The 19211-nt window shown below is 36.8% G+C and overlaps 1 protein-coding gene across 2 annotated transcripts in view; it reads left to right on the top strand.

The window, feature by feature from the left end:
• Positions 1 to 19211, top strand: part of LOC120329279 (prolow-density lipoprotein receptor-related protein 1-like) — a 151017-nt gene that overhangs the window by 46392 nt on the left and 85414 nt on the right. For both annotated transcript variants that reach the window (XM_078118342.1, XM_078118341.1), the window contains exons 33-49: positions 555 to 722; positions 969 to 1210; positions 1623 to 1801; positions 2857 to 3046; positions 4779 to 4908; positions 5826 to 5973; positions 8069 to 8164; positions 9306 to 9441; positions 11428 to 11572; positions 12286 to 12395; positions 13066 to 13194; positions 14073 to 14199; positions 14688 to 14781; positions 15907 to 16009; positions 16352 to 16464; positions 17341 to 17489; positions 18892 to 19012. In XM_078118342.1, the coding sequence (XP_077974468.1) occupies positions 555 to 722; positions 969 to 1210; positions 1623 to 1801; positions 2857 to 3046; positions 4779 to 4908; positions 5826 to 5973; positions 8069 to 8164; positions 9306 to 9441; positions 11428 to 11572; positions 12286 to 12395; positions 13066 to 13194; positions 14073 to 14199; positions 14688 to 14781; positions 15907 to 16009; positions 16352 to 16464; positions 17341 to 17489; positions 18892 to 19012 (2380 nt within the window). The remainder of the gene's footprint in view (positions 1 to 554; positions 723 to 968; positions 1211 to 1622; positions 1802 to 2856; positions 3047 to 4778; positions 4909 to 5825; positions 5974 to 8068; positions 8165 to 9305; positions 9442 to 11427; positions 11573 to 12285; positions 12396 to 13065; positions 13195 to 14072; positions 14200 to 14687; positions 14782 to 15906; positions 16010 to 16351; positions 16465 to 17340; positions 17490 to 18891; positions 19013 to 19211) is intronic.

Genomic DNA, 19211 nt, shown 5'->3' with positions numbered 1-19211 from the left:
GAATTTATTCAAGCTGTGTTTCACTACCCACCAGGCGCAAAGCGAGAGAAACGTTGAAAATAATTAACAGCTTTTCGTTAGCAATTCGTAGGAATGTAATGAACGGCGTTTTGCTACCCACGAGGTGCAAGACATAGCTAAGCGCCGTTAATGAACGAGTGAAAGGTAAGCGAAAGGCTGGGATTTAATCGATGGCGTTTCCCTTTTAACCACGAGCAATTTATCGTGTTTCAGCGGGGCGACACCTAGTGGCGTTGCGACTTACGTCGTGGTTGCACTGTGTAAATTCCGGTCGGACCCCCCCCGTTGAAAACGGCCTGGTTGCGCCACTGATGGCAAGGAGTCCAGCAATTTTCTTGCACATAATTATCTCTCATAAGATTTGAACCTGCGAACCCACGAAGAGTCATATTCCTAACGCTTAGCACGATGCGGCACACCGCCAGCCCAGCCAATGGAAGCTATTACTGTTCATTTTTTAAATTGTTCTCAAGGTCTACTTCACCCCAAATATATAGGGTCTCATAAAGTTTTTTTTAAATTGCAATTCTTAGGCTTCTCTTTTGGACTGACTGGGAAGAAACTAAAGCCAGAGTTGAGCGCAGCACAATGGGTGGAGAGGAGAGGTCAGCAATCTGGATCGCCAAAAGTAAAGAGGACGGCTGGCCTAATGGGCTCACACTTGATTACTTATCCAACAGAGTGTTCTGGGCTGATGCCAAGTAAGATATTTTGTTTGCTTTTATTCTTCTGTATGAATAATGGGTAACCCTGTAGTGTGTGTTCCATTACCAGTTAGTGGAAAGATGCGTAAACAAGCTCTCCAACGATACATGAGCAAAGTTTGTAGCATGTTTGAACAAAAAGATATGACTTTTTTCGTGAAGTCGTTTTGGACCACAAGAAAAGAAGGCAAATTTCCATACTAAAAAAAACAAAAAATGACAAATAAAAATACTATATTCCAGATCAGATGTCATAAGATCAATGAAGTACGACGGCAGCGATGTTTATATTGTATTAAAACATCATCAATGGCTGACGCATCCGTTTTCGATAGCGCTATACGGTCATCATATCTTCTGGACCGATTGGCGAACCACTATGATAGTGTCTGCAAATAAATGGACTGGGAAAAACGTTACCGTTGTTGAATTATCAGTCGTGCAACCTTTTGATATCAAAGTTTATCACGAAAGCAGGCAACCAGGTTAGTAAAGATTCCTCTTTTTTTGGGAAAGTGAGGGCTGGGCTTGGCTGCGTTATCAATCCATGTTGGGCACGAAAAAATAGTTTACAAGTTATTCTACAGGACCTTATCTCGTCACTAGTCTCATTTATCTAAGAGGAAGAAAGCAATATATATAGTAAACCAGCCTCTTTCCTTGGGGCCATGCCTGGTAAGGAAATAGTTAACCAGTTATTTATTTTAGATGCTTGAGAGTTTGGTGGTGGTAAAAGTGTTTATTATATGTTTTTTTTTTACATTTAAGTGATAAGTGTTTATTATAGAGATGTTGTTATACATACAATATCAAACATGCACAAAAAAATTCATCTTATTAAGCATTTATCATGCTTGCCATACTTTACGCCACTTTATAACAATCTTATATTTCCAGATGCTCTAAACCCATGCGAGGTGAACCTTTGTGACGGCATGTGCCTGATCTCATATGCAGAAGATCTTCATCCGGGAAGAAACTACACCTGCAAATGTCCTTATGGATATATTCTTGATAGCGATGGTTTTAGATGCAATAAAGAGTCGAAGATATTGTTCTATGTGTCTCCAGGAGAGGTAGGTGATAGATTAGAATTTTTTGGTGACCGTACATTTGAACCCATGTACATTTGAACCCATGCGTATATCCACGGGTTCAATCTATATGCGGGTGCTAAAACCCATGGGTTAGGGTTAGTATGGGTTTAACTATCCGTGAAACAAAAAAAATTCCATAGGTGCAATAGCATACAGGTGCAATTGTCATGGGTTCAAATGTACGTGGGTTCAAATGTAATGGAACCGAATTTTTCATATTTACCCTGGTTAAAGGGAAGCCGATTGGAAAGCCTAATCGTATGGCGAATTACAGCCTTTCGCCCATTTACCAGTTTATGTCAGGTATGGGATTTGTTAGCCATGTCGCTCATTGCAGATATATAAAATGGATTGTTCAAGAAGAAGCTGTTGCTTGCTGGCAGTTACATGAACTACCTGGCAACCACTAAAATTCGCTCATTGCAGATATATAAAATGGATTGTTTAAGAAGAAGCTGTTGCTTGCTGGCAGTTACATGAACTACCTGGCAACCACTAAAATTCCTCTCATATATACTGCTCCACGACAAGGTTTGACAGACAAACCCTCGTTTAGTACGCTATTCACCTCTGCATCGCATTTCCATCTTCTTGCACAGTGTTCTTCAAACTTTTTTCATTACGACCCACTTGGCATGACCAAGCTTCTTTCGCAACCCCCCAGAACTAAAATAAAAATGAAAGGAAAATTAATAAAACAACAAAAATTAAAAAGAAAATTATAAAATTTATAATACCTTTAATGAGACAGATGTGCTTGCATATTCTCGCACAAAAGATGGAATCTTGCCTCCATTTCGGTGATGTTGGTCTCAGTACTAAATCTTTCAAAATTGATCGATATTTCGTTTTACGTAAGTTAGTGTCGTAAAATCTTACTGCGACCCCCATTAAGTTTTCCCGTCGTCCATAATTTTCAGATGACTTTGTCAGGTGGGGGTCAGAAAGAAACATGGTACTGTACTTCACACCAATCACCTCTCATTGGGCTCTGTTCTAGCACAATGCACCAACTATCAAAAATAATATTCCAGATTCGAGGCCTCCAAACAGACAACTTAAACTACAGTGCGACAGTAGCTCTTACAACGCCCTATCTATCAAATTCAACTGTATTAGCCTACCATGTTGCTAACGAGAGAATATACTGGGCAGATGCTGAGCGGGGATCCATTAGAAGTGCTTTTATCAATGGAAGCGGATTGGAGAGTGTAATTACAACGGGTAAGGGTGTTGAATATGATTTTTTTTTTATGTACTCAGGGTGTACAATGTTTGAGGGGTACTGGGGGGCACCATAATAAAAAAAAATGTCATAGTATTAGAATTGGGCGTCCACAACTGGATAGATGGCTTCCTCAAATTAGGAATATTACCTAATAGTGATGCTTTTGTCTATGGAAGTGAACTAGAGAATGTTATAATCTCTGGTAAGGGTATTCATATTAGGGATGGGACGAGTCCGGCATAACAGAGATTCGACGAACCGAGTAATAGGTCAAGGACTCGAATCGAATCCTCCGAGTCCGTGACGTCACAATGTAAAAGTAGAAAAACACGTTTTTGACCATACTACAGCATCGGGCGCTCACAAACATACGCCGTAGCTCATATTTTGGGCGCAGATAGCTGTTGAATCAATTTAAAAATATATTTTTCTTCTTTTTAAGCTGCCATAATTCAAGCGTAAACGTGGGTCAATGTGCGCCTTGGCTGTGAACTGGATTTCCAGCCCACCACCTTGCGTCAATTCTGGGCGGCTATTTAGAAATTCCCACATGTCAAATAGAAAAATAAAAAGCTTTTGACTACAATGCTTTTCCATAATTCCAGACCTTATTTATAGGGGTAAAAGTACAAACATATGCGTAAATTAGTAAAAACAGAATTGATTATAGACTCGGTAAAAACGACGTGGACTCGAAATCGAATCCGAGTCCAAAAAATGCCTGGATTCGACTCGAATCAGAGTCCGGATCCGAATCCCGGCCCATCCCTAATTCATATACAGCAGGGCTTCCCAACTTTGTGTCACTGTGGAACGCTTAAATTTTATACAAAGTCGTACGGTCCCCAAGTATTTATTGGAAATATCCAAGTTAAGTCACTTGTTGTCTTGATATAACTATTTAATTTTTGTGTACTCCACTATACAGCAGGGGTGGGTAACTTCTCTAGTCGGTGGGCCAGATGTGGGAAGATGAAGTCTTCGGCGGGCCGGATTATTATAAAAAATACTTCGGTATCCAATCTTTATTAAATGCTAAACACTCTCAGTCGACTTTACGTTTCTGTTACGTGGGATATTCCATGGTTAATTAAACTTGGTATAAAATCTAATTTCTAAAATCTATTTATATTTAGAATATAAATATTAATATAACTGATAACAGTAGTGGGGAATGTTTACAACGCTCTCTGCTTTGTCCTTATATTGTTTGTTAACAAGTGTGCTAACGCAATTGTTTGTTCACTGAGGCAATTGTTCATTACACCAGCTCGCACTGACATTGCGGTGAGAGTAGAGCGATCGGCAACTTTCAGGAATGATGCGTCGGACCACATTACAGAGTGTGGTTGGATATAGTCAGCGGGCCAGTCAAAATCTCGTCGTAGGCCGGACTCGGCCCACGGGCCGTAGTATGTTGCCCACCTCTGCTATACAGGATGTCCAAAAAAATTTGGCTCGATTTTATAGTACCTAATAACGGTTTAAAAAATTTTTCCTTTTTGTTTCTTAATAGTTCTTATTGTGCTTGTTGTTCTCATTTATCAACCAATAAAATTTATTTAAACTTACAATTGTTATTACTATGAAATAGGGCGAAATTTTAAATTGTTATTACTTTAAAAGACCAGACTTTTTACTAAAACTGCCATTTCAAATGACTCGTTAGTTGCCTGCTCATAGCTCTGTTTTGTGTTAATCATCTCATAAAGTATTATTTGTGTTCAGATGTTGACAATCCACATGGCCTTCTTGTCAGTCCTTCATCAAACACTATATATTGGACGTCGTACACGATTGTTAAGAAAAGAAACAAAACAATGAATGCTCATATCAGTGTTGCCAGTCTGAATGGAAAGTTAGTATTGTTTTAAACCAGGTTTTTGATATTGGTGCATTACGTTAATTGTATTTCTGGCAACAATAATTTTACCCTGGATTCAAATCAGGTTGGATGGGAGAGGGGGAGTCACCTTCATTTCTGTTGGTGATAGGAGGGTCGAAACAGAATCATTGGTATAAATAGAAAGTGAATCAAAACGATATCTATCTCAACTAATTTAATTTCTATGAATTTATCTGCTGATCTCATTTTAGAAAATATGTTCAATTTTGAAAAAAAATTCTCAAATATGGAATATCAAATACGTTTCAACAGATAATCTTGCTATAATCAATGAAAATTGGCTAATGTGTAATTTAAGATTATTAAAAATAATTTTTTTTTATTTTTATTTTTTCATGTTAGGAGTTCTAAAGCTTAATAAATAAGCCAGTTCTATCAGTAATCATCTTCACCCATTTAAATTCTTGGCAAATTTTCAGTGTTCCCAGCTGGAATAAAATATTGTTACATGAAATTTCCAGTGTTCCCAACTGAAGGATGATTTGAATAATTGCATAAATATTGTAGTGTTCCTAACATGAGGAACAACTAAAAAATTCCATGAAATTTTCAGTGTTCCCAACGGAAGGAAGAAGGATCAACTATTGTGAATATTTTAGTGTTCCAAACTATAGGAAGACTTGAATAGTGTAATTTTTTGAGTGTTCCCAACTGAAGGAAGACTTGAATATTATCATAAAAATTTTGGTGTTGAAGACTTGAATATTCTATAATTCTACTATTCTAAAGAACAAATAATTACCTATTTTTTTTAGTATTCACAACTAAAGGATAACTTGAATGATTCTTCAAATATTTGGGGTTCCCAACTTAGTTAATTCTATTCAGTGTTCCCTATAAAAAAGTTAATTCCAGTATCATTTTTCCAGGCTCACACACAGGATCATAACTTCTGCCAATCTCCCAGGACTAAACAAACCTCGAAGTTTGACGGCAGATTTCGAACATTCCTTGTTATTCTACGCGGACGACGACGGAATCTACATGCTCTATCTTGACGGTTCAGATCCTTTGCAAGTGGGACCTCAAAAAGTATATTTCGAATCCAATTTTTTGTTTTTCAGGACGTGGAAAGGAGTGCATGGGTGATGGAAAGAACAACTAATGACAATGCAGGATTGTGTTTGTTACTAAATTTAAATAACTTAGTTTGTTTCGCATGAAGACTGACTGAACGGCAGCATTTTTGAAGTTTTTATACTTTCACTACCTGTGCCATGGAGGCTTACGTTGTAGAATTGATTAGGGTTGAACAGATCTCAAAGTTTGACGCATTTGCACGTTGTTATGGCTCATGTCATTGCTTTGGGCAAACTTGTTCAAAAATTTTAATCCTTTATGTGATATTTCCTTAAAATATAGTTCTATACTTGGAAAATACCAGGAAATTATCAGAAACACTGGAAAAGGATATCTTTTAAGAAAGTTGGATATATTTATACTTTTAAAGAATACCAAAAAGTATTTTTACTCACTGTAATATAAATTTAAAAAAGCGACTGAAACTGACATCAGCTTGGATAATTTGGTTTAATAATACAGACTTGGTACTTGCAAAACTGAAAAGTCGTCTATTCCTGATGCATAAGCAAAAAAATATCCTTGAATATAAAATATCAAATGGATTTCATCTTCAGGTTAAAATTAAAGAAATTTGCTTATTTTGGCGTGAATTTGTAAGAAATGAATTCTGACATTTCTTTCTGTATTTTCATTTCAATTTTTAATACTGTCATATTTTGAAATTTTATATCGAAATTGACAAATTAGAAATTTATTCTAAGAATCAAAATTTACTATATCAAAAAAACACCAATTTTAAATAGGCAACTTATGACGTACATGTCTGAGTGATAGTTAATTTAAAAAATAGAATTTTATCCGAGCATTGCTTTTTTTTGTTATGTGGTGCCATTTGTTTTGAGGACTGTTATAGTTAATTTTGGACTGATTTTGGACTATTATATCTGAAACTAGCTTGAGGGGTAACTTATTTGTGCTTTCGTAGGTTGAAATAGTGGCAATAATTCAAAAGTTGGACCTCCTGAAGTATGCGCACCAAGATGGCGCAGGTTGTGTACCATGTTAGGGTAGAGGTAATGCGACATCTTGGTGTGCATACTTCAAGAGCACCCAAAAGTTAGTATTTAAAAAGAGTATTATTAGAGCATCGCTTTATTTTGTTATGTGGTGCCATTTGTTTTGAGGTCTGGACACCAGCCTTATCATATTGCTTTATTGAATTTGGGTTTTATTGATGAATATATTTTTTTTTGTCTTGCATAGTTATCTAGAGTTGGCTATTTTCATCTGCTATCCAAGTTGCTCTACCCGTTCTCTGCCTATCCATAGATTGAATATTCCCATAATATTCTTGCGATCAGTTCTTACTTGGTCCATGCTTGAAGATGTCCATGTAAACATCATTTCACTGTTTTTCAATTTGATCTATTCTGGATATTACTTTCTATATAAATTAAATTTCTTTCTAAAAAAACATTGTTTTTTTCCCAACTATACAAAACCATATTTCCATTCCCTGTAAGTAAATCTGTACAATTAGGATTTGTTCATACTATGCAATTCAAGAGACTTGCTGCACACTAAGACAAAGTATTTTCGAAACATTTCGTTTGACCGAAATCAGACTTCCTCAGACAAGCAGACAATTAGAATTTGTGTTAATCTTTTTCTCTCAGCCTTTTCAAATAGGTCAAAATGAATTATAGAAAAAATGTGGCCAGACAGAATTTTGTTCAAAATCATTATTGTTTATACTGATTTATTTACAAACTCAACTCTGGTAGTTATTAGAAATTCTTATTTTGTAATTTTTTCATAATTCAATATGTTTCAGAGTTTTAGTATTTCAGTAATCTGTGCGACCTTGCTCAAAGATGAGTCTACTTTGCTTGTGAAATTCCCAAACATTATCTAAGCGCAGAGTAAATAAGTGTAAATCCTAAAATTAAAATATGATAGCTGTTTTCAGTCGCTTGATGTCTCCATTTCGTTATCATGTCGGTTGTCACTAAATGTTTGCAGACATACTAACTGGTGATTTAAATGTCTCCATTATCCTTCCCCCAACCTCTATATTTTAAATTTTTAGATTTATCCTGGAGAAAACATACAATATGTTCGGTTTGACAAGAGAGATTCCACAGAAGGTGATGGGTCCTACAAAGATGTCTTGTATTTTATCCAGGTAGGAAAAATGGCTTGCATTATATCTGGGTAGGAATATTTTTTTGTATTCCATCGAGGTGGGGAAGTTCAATGTCATTTATCCAGGTAGGAAACTGTATTTTATCTGGATAGAAAAATTTATTGCGTTTCATCCAGGGAAGAAACTTTTCGTATTTTATCCAGGTAGGAAAATTTATTGTGTTTTATCCAGCTAGGAAAATTTATTGTGTTTTATCCGGGTAGGAAAATTTATTGTATTTTATCCAGGTAGGAAAATTTATTGTATTTTATCCAGGTAGGAAACTTTCTTTAGTTTTTTTCAGGTAAGAAGTTTTTTTATGTGTATTATCCAGGTAGGAAATTTTTTGCAGTACTTCCAGTATTATATGTTTCAATGCTTTTTGTTGAATTTGCATCATTTTCATGCCTTCAATGAGGTCCAATTAAACTAACCTCAAGCTTGTTAATTGACAATCTCCGTCCCGTCAAGTTTAGATTTTAAATCATGGGTGTGCAACTTTTAATACAGAAGGGTGAGATACAAACTGGAATTCGGTTGGAAACCGAAGACATATCGATCGAAGGTTAGGGGATCCCCCAAAGCAGTGGGCTTACTCCATAGTGACACCTTGTGTCCCATCACTAATTAATTAAAACCTCGCTAAATATACGACATAATTTGCCCAAAATCAATAGGCTTCTGGTCCGAGATAAGATGAATGCACATGCAAAATCTGGAGCAGATTGAATCTCGCTTTCGTGAGATATCGCGTGTATCTAACACACAGACAGACAAATACCTATCAACATACTTACCAATCAAGATCGATAAGTAATAACTGGGTGAAACTGCAGGCCGCTCCTTTACTCAACATAGGCTTCCTAGTAGTTGCAGGCCCAAAATTTTTGATTATTGATCTTATGACATGCGTTTTTCGCTTTGCACAAGCTCTTGCAGCGCAAAGTCATTGGAATTATTCGCACATACTAGATTAACTTAAGTAAAAACTTGTTTCACAGGCACACCATTCAAAATTGGCACTTCTCTGCTGGCCACTCAATATTTTCTTGGCCCGCGGGCTGCAGTCCCAACCCCCCTGTTTCAGATGACCATCCAAAGTGGTTGCAAACCATTAATCCTTGTTGAATCTTTCGTTTAGAACGGCGTGCTCAAGATGCTCACAAACTCTCCCGAACTTGACATCATCTGGAATGCTACGGCTGTTGCCATGACACCAACTCTTCCAAATATGAAGGCGCTAGAGGTCCACGATGGGTTGATTTATGTTGTCACAGGTAAGTTTCTTCTATTCATGGATTTTTTTTTCAATTATGGTTTCACCTTCGGGAGTAACAACCATTGGAACAATGGATGGAGATTTATTTTCTACAAACAACATTCACATATATAAAATGAGAAAAAACAAGAGTTGTTTTATAATTGTATATAATGATAGTAGTTTGCACGAAAATATTGTTTGTGTGCGGCAAGATAGGTAGAGGTCATCAGTGTCCCAGGACCATTTGTATATGCTGTATGTCAGCATTTATTAGGTTACAGTCCAGTAGCAATGAATTCAAAATATACATAAATATTTCAATTGGATCTCCGCTTCTAGGAGAACCTTATTATCAGTCGTTCTGTCTGTGTATCTGTCTGTCTGTTTGGATGTATCGGCTTAACGTCTGGACCAATCTTGATGAAATTTTCCATGTGGGTTATCCTGTCACCCTAGTATTATGCGTTTCGTAAAAAGTCCGGATATGGATTTCGTTTCCATGGTAATAACGAAAAACGCGCTGAGCGTTATGGAATTTCAAATTTTTTCACAATTTATCGCCCTTTTCTCGCCTACCAAGTCGAAAATTAAAATTCCAGGAATGCTACCTTCCGCATAGCAAAATACTCTTTTAAAAAGGTTATCTTTGGTCTCGATACTCCATAAACTGGAGGAGCCTCAGGGATTTTAGTGAAGATTATTTTTAATTTTCAACCACAATATACCAGTCACGCGAGCAAGACTACGAAACGCGCAGCATTTGAAATGAACTCAGCGGAACGCGCAGCGTTCAAAATGAACTGGCGTTTTTAGTAGTGTCTCCTAATATCCATTAGTAAACTGAAATGATGCGGGCTTCAAGCAATGGCGGAGATCCAACTGTGCGCCTACCGGCTTGTTTTACAAATTAATTACCAAGAGCAGTGGATTTCAATTGGTGGGGTTCGCCCCACAAGGGGACGTAGACAATTTTTTAAGCTTTTGGGCCCGTGAAGCTAATTAAAAATATTTGTTAGGTTTGATCTTGCTCACTATGTTTTATATATATTTACATTTCCATCCATGTATTTTCAACGTGTTTTTTGGATAAACATACTTTCGTCTTACTATCTGTTATTTGTAGCGTATTGTTATTTTTGAGGTGGGGCGCGAGACTTGACAAATTCTGAAAAGGGGCGTGGCTTTAAAAGTTTGTGAAAACCTATAGTTTAAAAGTTGGGACAACGTTTGAAATTGACTTGACCACATTGACAATTCTGGTTGCTGATCTCAATTGTAAACCTGACTTTGCCATTGCGAGTGGTGCACCAGAAGCATGATTGGTATACATTAGGGCCAGTGGTTTCCAACCATTCATGGCTCGTGGCCCACTTGGTTTTTAGCACCCATGGCCCCCTGTCCATCAATCCAGCGGTATTTATAGTGGTATTTTGATTGGTTGATTCCAAATCTCATTATGTTCAAACAATTCATGCACAAAAAAAGCGAAAACACCGTGTGAAATAACCTTATCAAAGAATAATCTGAGAAAAACGGGGAGTTTTTGTGTAAGGCGAAAAGTAAAATCAGTTTGTGACTGGCATTGTGGCCCCCCGTCGACTGCTCTGTGGCCCCCTCAGGGGCCGAGGGCCCCTAGTTGAGAACTGCTGCATTAGGCCATTTGACTTGTGATGCCAAATTAATCATGCCCTCAGATAAGCCATCTGCTCTCTGTGAACCTGTGAAATAAGTAGACCAGTTGTTCTCATCTCAACCTTTTTCTTTCGGGGCCCATTTCTGTTGCACAGAAATTATGTGGCCCACTAACTTTTCCATGCGGGGAAAAACTTCAAGAAAAACATAAAATTTCTTCTACGAAAACTTTTACTTTAGTGATAATTAGGTAAAATTCACCACTCTAAAACTAAAAAACAACATCATCTATTGCTACTATCATCGCATTTAACTACTAACTTTATCAACTTTAGAGTGATTATTAGGTCATAACTTTTAACTTTTACAGTTGAGGGAGAAGAAGATGACAAAGTCTATACGTTATATTCATCAAGTACGTCGAGTCCTGGCGTTTTCACGAAGCGAACAAATTTGCCGTCTCTTGTGTCCGACTTAGCTTTCTATGATACGGAAATGAAGGTTCATAAAACTGGGTAAGAAAGAAGTTATTGTGACCTATGAATCGTTTTGCCGAATTGTCATAACTGTCCGTAATTGTGACATCACATTTTGTTATTATGATGCCATAATTTTTGTTCGACCTTCACTCTTTTGCTCCCGGAAATAATCAAGCTCAAAGTCATAAAATTCTGAATGGTGACTTCATTTTCGACTACCGGCTTTTTGAAATTTAAAAATGTGACCGCTTATTCAGTATCAATTGGTCTTCAACTTGTGAATCAATCAATTTTAAATATTTAATGCAAGTCGCTGGAAGGGCGTTGCTTTTTGATTTTTTAAATTTCTCCTATAGTCATAGTCAAGTTTATTTTTTCCAAGCAGTAAAAAATAACATATAAAATTGTGAATTTTATATTGTGACATCACACTTTTGTATTATGATGGACATCATATTTTATCTCAATACCTCATAAATGACATTGTAATAATGAAAATTTGACTACGAATTCTTTAAAGTATGTGTACCAATATGGAGGTAACTAATTTTGTTTGCCTACTTTACATCAAGTTGTGTGAAGGGACTGAAACTTATGGGCAGGGGATATATTCACTTTGCTAACACAGACAGTCCCCAAACTCGTAATATAACTAAAATAAGGAAAATTGGAATAAAATTATGGCCTAACCCTAATCTGGTACACATACTACGGGAGTACCCAATATTCAAGGTTTTTATTTTTTCCAGTTGCTCAGTAAATAATGGAGGATGTGCCCACTTGTGCCTGCCTTCATACCAAGGAAGAGTGACTTGCAACTGTACGACTGGATATCAACCTAATGGGAATGAGTGCAATGGTTAGTTTAAAATTAATGTTTCAAAACTGCTTCCCAATTATTGCATTTAAGTCTAAACAAAGGAATTTATATGCTAAAATTTCGGACCTCCAAAAAGTATGTGCACCAAGATGGCGCACAACCTGAACATAGTATTTGTACCAGGTTAGGGTTCAGGTTGTGCGCCATCTTGGTGCACATACTTCGGAAGCGCCAAAATTTCTTTCCAAGAACTTTAGTTATGTGCGATTCGACACCTCTTAGCTGTTTCCCTATTTGTATGGACTTGAACTACTTCAATTCTCGCTTTGACAGGCATTCAATGGAATGCAATATACTGTCAGTTTATATAGATTTAGACATTTCAGTGACTGTCCTTAGTTTTGCTCGAGATCAATCATCTTCGCTCGTAGGCTAGTTAATGCAATGTACCACCATAGATATTTTTATACAATTTTTAGCATTTTTAGGGTTGCCTGTAATTGCCTTGCACACAGATGAGTCTCCTTTATCTCTGAGTTTCATTAGCTGTGGTCATTTATAACATTTTTCAGAGATGAGTCTTTTTTCGAGTGCACACATCTCTGGTCATTTTATGCCAGTTAGAAACTTTGCTCCGAGATGAGTCTTCTTCATTTCTGTGGGCTGTGGGCAAATTCTCTAAAAATAATTCAATTTCTCAATTACCCAGGAATGCAGGACTTTCTTCTCTATCACACAAGCTCAACCATATACGGATACAACATCAATCACATGTCGGAACTCGCTATGATTCCTGTGATAGAACAAGTCGACGTCTTTTCCGTGGATTTCTACACAGGTTTGTTTATATCAGGGATTCCCAAACCAGGGGTCGCGACCCCAATTTGGGTCGGAGTGATAAGTAGGTAGGGTCGCAAACAGGACATGGGGTCGCTGAGGTACGGTAGAGGATGGATGTACAAATCATCTAAGATTTGACAAACCATGTTAAATTTAGCAGTTTGCAACATCGCTCTATGCTTTTGCTATAGAAAATGTAGCTTATTGTGACATCACTGTTTGGTTCTAGCTTATTTTACTTAATACCACCACATGACCAAACTCAAAAGTCCAGTGAAAAAAGCTTCAGAAGTTTCATTGAAAATATATATATTGACCTGAGGTCGCACTGGACACTTGAAAATTGTCTTTGGGGTCGTCATGAAAAAAGCTTGAGAACCCCTGGTTTATATCATAGCTACCCAAACTTTTAAGCTCGCGACCTCTTTCAATATATTGAAATGTTTCACGACTCTTGTTAAGTCGGCATTGTTATGCAAGTGCGTCGCTTCTCTGATCCTATGTATTCTCTCCAAATTGTGAAATTTATGTTTTTCACTATTTGAAAAGTCCAAAAAAGTACAATAGATATAATACTTTATGTGAGATTGGTGTATTCTTTGCGACCTTGGAGTCGCAGGGTCATGACCCCCGGTTTTAAAAGCCTTGGTTTATATTATTGGGAATGAAGCAGACCAACGATTGTTGTTCTTGCCGTGAAAAAAAGTTCAAGGAGGATAATGCTAGGCATTCCTTCCATTCCTCAATATCTACTTTATTTATTACATCCTGGGCGAATGTTACTATATTTTATGTTGATCAATGTACAATTATTACTCAATTTTCAATCATGGCAACCATAAATGCTTAGTCGCACTGTTTCCCTTCTTCTTGCAGCTGAAAATCTAATCTTCTGGGTTGACACTTCAAAGAACACAATATTCAAAGCAAATCGCGACATGTCCTCACAAGGAATCTTATACGCTGTTCGAAGACCTGCAAGTTCGAAGCGTGTTCCAGTGGGGTGAGTTAGATACAACTTATAGGGCAGGGATGACCAACCTGTCTTGGGATAAGATCTGTTAACTGTTAATTAAAAACATATAATTAGCAAATGCCCATAAATATAACCAAAGTAATTCCCAAGATACACAAACAGGAATGAGCTCTCAAGTACATGGCTACTTCACCTTCACAGCTGGTTGGTCATGATCAATCATCTGTAACTGATGACATCATAGGCCATGCTTGCTATCTGTGAAAATGCTAGTTGCCAGATATACAATAAAGATACAGTTAACAAGACTGATGGATAATAAAGTCGCACACAAAATGAATAAGTGCTAAATTTTGAACATCAATGATTCAAATCCCCAAACACCAGAAACATGGTTCATCAAACGATTAAGCTGTCTTATAGGCTTTTTTTTCATCAGAATAAATATGCAAAAACGTTTCCTACCAAATGGTTATAGTTAGAATAGATAACAACTCATCTTGTGTTATTTGCAGGCTACTTTATGATAAAGACTGCATTCGAGGAGTCGCAGTTGACTGGATGGCTAAGAATGTATATTGGACGAATCCTTGCATGGGAACGATTGAAGTATGTTTCTATACAATTTTTCTATTATATTTGCTCTATAGTTGTGTTCGGAACATTACAGACTTTTTTTATGAGGTTTTCACTTCATTCCATACACCAGGAATGACCAATTACTTTTCTGAGTGGGCGGAGAGCTAAAAACTCAATATGAAAAATCATGAATAAAAAAGCGGCGTATTTGCAACAGCCAGTCCAACAGCTACATGCTAACGTTTATATAATAATGCGAATCACAATGTTGAAGTCATTATCACTTTATTTTCGGTCTTACTACTTACTGAATAGAGCGCGAAACAGCGCAGAAGAGAGGAAAACATTCTTTCTTTCATTATTTTAAACAATTTGAGGGGAAACAGTATACAGTGGTATGGAATGATCACGGGTTTATATCAGTAATCTTCGACATCTTTAAACGAGAATATCAGTCAGAGACCGAAGACATATCGATCGAAAGTTAGGGGATCCCCCAAAACAGCGTTCTTACTCCATAGTGACACCTTGTGTCCCATCACTAATTAATTGATACCTCGCTAATTATACAACGTAATGATGAATGCGAGATATGATGAATGCATATGCAAAATCTGCAGCAGATCTAATCTTGCTTTCGTGAGATATCGCGTGCATCTAACAGACTGACAAATACCTATCAACATACTTACCGATTAAAATCGATAAGTAATAACCTAACATGACGCAATATGAGCACACTAACAAGCAAAATCATATGTGTACCAGGTTAGGGTGCGTCATGTTGGGTTATTTAAACCTGTGATCATTCCCTATCACTGTATACTGTTTCCCATCAAATTGTTTGAAATTTCACAGATGCTAATAATGAAAGAAAAATGTTTCCCTCTCTTCTGCGCTGTTTCGCACTCTATTCAGTAAGTAGTGAGACCCTTTATTTTCAACGGATATTTATTTCCATAAAAACTATAGTCCTAATTTCAGCAGACACAAGTGGGCCGGATGAAACACTTCAGTGGGATGAAACTGGGCCGTGGGCCCTAATTCCCCCCCCCCCCCCCCCCCTGCCATAAACCTTCATCTTGTACAAAGCTCTTCACAAGCAGAGAAAAAAACAGAATAAAACACAAAATATTTATCTTAATTTTATTTCAGATGATTCGATTGGATGGGAAATATTCCCGGATTGTTTATAAGAAACGGAGTAAACCAACACACATAGCTTTACATCCAGCGAAAGGATTGCTATTTGTTACTGGTAAGATATCTCAAGATCTTGATTTATGTCAATTCATGTTTTGAAATTCAGGCTGAAGTAAATAGGCTTGATCAATATTTTTACCACATTTTTGAATTTCATCTGGATCCTATGGAAAACCTACATTTCACTAATGATTTTGTTATTATTCCAATTCGGGGAAACACTTTTATGAAACATTGGAACATTTTATTTCCTCATGCATAGCTATTGATAATTTCAGAAACTCAGTGCGAAGCCAAAGCCTTTTCAGTGCCAATGCACATCCTTCATGTTCATGTAATATTTGAGAATTGCTCACTTGTTTCTTAGTTGTAACTTTCAACTCCCCCATTTTTACAGAGTGGTCGCCCAATCATCCTGGAGTTATTCGTATGAATTTGGATGGCTCAAAGGTCAACCAAATAGTCAGAGTTCACACCAAGTTTCCTTCAGGACTGGCCATAGATTTTGAGGTAAGTAAGATTTTTAATACTTCCGTAGTATGTGAACCAAGATGTCGGACACCGAAACCTAGTGTGTGTACCAGGTTAGGGTTGGGCCATAATTTTATTCAGATTCCCCTCATTTTAGTTCTATTACGAGATCGTGGACTAGCCAAGTGAATCCCGTAGTATTTGTACCTGAAATTATGGTCTAACCCTAACCTGGTATACATACTAAGTTCCGGTGTCTGCCATGTTGGTTCACATACTTTGGTAGTACCAGATTTTCTGACTAGCTTTGTGCTTGGAAACCTTATCTAACATAACATTACTAGTTTTACCATCACAAGAACGTTTTCCTTTCAATTTTTTTCGGATCAGAGTACGATTTCTACAGACCTATGGTCTTCACTGCAAACTCTCAGTCTGTGCCAGGGGTGTGGGCAATGTTTAATGCAGGAGGGCTGGATACAAATAATTGGATGAAACCGCGGACCACCGTTACTTAACATAGACTTTCTGGTAGTTGCGGCAACGAAAAAGGAATAGAATTGGAACGTAGTGGATAAATAATAAATTGGTCTGAGGCATAGGCTTTGCAACGCAAAGGGATTGGAAATACTTGCACAAACCAGATTAAACTAAATTAAAAACTCACCCTATTCAAAATTGGCACTTGCGCGCGGGCCTCACAGTTCTCTAGTGTGGGTCACATGTAGCACACTCCATGTTGCTCTAGAATGTCTTATTGGGTTCTGCTTCACCAGAAAGGTAGAAACCCCTGATCAAGAGTTAACTAACAATAAACGATTACTAGTCACACAGCTGAAATTCTACACATCTGTCCTTTTGGCAATGGTCCATATCCTTCCCTGAGTAAACTTATTTTAAAAAATCTTTTCACAGAATGATCGATTATACTGGTCAGACTTGACGTTGAAAGCCATATTTTATTCTGACTTCCACGGGATGGAACGAGCCGAACTTATTCAAAGCGACCTCATAAGGCCGACAAGTTTGTCAATATTCAATGGAAGAATATATTGGCTGGAACAGTAAGTTGGATTTATTTTTTCGTTAGTTTTTCACTCATAACCTCAACAAGAATCTGAAGAAACAGCTATGCTAGGAGTGGGATACATTGAATTGATCACACATTAACAAATTTTGTATTCCTTATCCAAAGTCCTAGCATTACTTATCACACCCAAGCCGAATTTATTACACCCAAGCCAAATTTATTACACCATAGCCAACTAACTTTACTGCACCCTAGCCAAATTTACTACATTCTAGCCAAAGATATTGCTTCATAACCATTAACAAATTTAGTATTCCTTATCCAAAGTCATATGTCGTAGCATTACTTATCACACCCAAGCCAAATTTATTACACCATAGCCAAATTTATTACACCATAGCCAACTTTACTGCACCTTAGCAATATTATTACACCCTAGCCAAATTTACTACATTCTAGCCAAAGGTATTGCTTCCTAACCATAGCTAATATACCGTAGCCAAATTTATCACACTCTAGCCAAATTTATTACACTTTAGCCATATTTATTACACTCTAGCCAGATTTATTCTACCCCAATCAAATTTCTCACACTCTATCCAAATTTCTCACACTCTAGCCAAATTTATTACACTCTAGCCAAATTTATCACACTCCAGCCAAATTGATTACACTCTAGTCAAATTTATTACACTCTAGCCAAATTTTTTACACTCTAGCCAAATTTATTACACTCTAGCCAAATTTATCACACTCTAGCCAAATTTATTACACTCTAGCCAAATTTATCACACTCTAGCCAAATTTATTACATCCTAGCCATATTTATCACACTCTAGCCATATTTATTACATCCTAGCCATATTTATTACACTCTAGCCAAATTTCTCACACTCTAGCCAAATTTATTACACACTAGCCAAATTTATTACACTCTAGCCAGATTTATTCTATCCCAATCAAATTTCTCACACTCTAGCCAACTTTCTCACACTCTAGCCATATTTATTACACTCTAGCCAAATTTATTACACTCTAGCCAAATTTATTACACTCTAGCCAAATTTATTACACTCTAGCCAAATTTATTACACTCTAGACATATTTATTACATCCTAGCCATATTTATTGCATCTAGCCAAATTTATTACATACACTCTAGCCAAATTCATCACACTTTTTTTTTCATTTCATTCTCTATTAACTTAGATCTAGGCCTGACCCGAGACACACAGCTAATTTTGCAACAGCAAAAATTTGCTGTCACTGTAATTAAGCCATTTCAAGCACTGACAAACACACATTTGACTTCTTGATCTCATGCAAATCTTCTATCAGTTCCAAATCCAATTTAGTTGAGAAAACTAATATAAAAAATGTATGTTTCACCCAAGAAATATTTAAACTTGAAGAAATTTCTGTTTTTTTTTATTCAGTTACAAAGTAGGGCTGGATGGTTCTGTTCTAAGCTGCGACAATTTGGACAAATGTGATGAAAAATCAATTGTGACTCATAAACCAGGAGCTTCCAGTGGCGGACAACCAAAAGGAATGAAGGTAAATAATGATTTTTTTTGTACAAAATTCCTTAACCCTCATTCTCCGATAGGCAATATGTTGGGACACCTGTCATACTTGGTCATAAAGTGACCGAGTAATAACAATAATATGTTATTTTACGTTTATGTTGTGAAGTATTTCCGCGTTATCTGAAATCATTTTATACACTCAACCAATGTTCCCTCTAATTTTTTGT

The sequence above is a fragment of the Styela clava genome, chromosome 12 (assembly GCF_964204865.1).
Source record: "Styela clava chromosome 12, kaStyClav1.hap1.2, whole genome shotgun sequence".
Taxonomy (NCBI): Eukaryota; Metazoa; Chordata; class Ascidiacea; order Stolidobranchia; family Styelidae; genus Styela; species Styela clava.
This window is presented reverse-complemented; position numbering and strand designations above follow the sequence as displayed.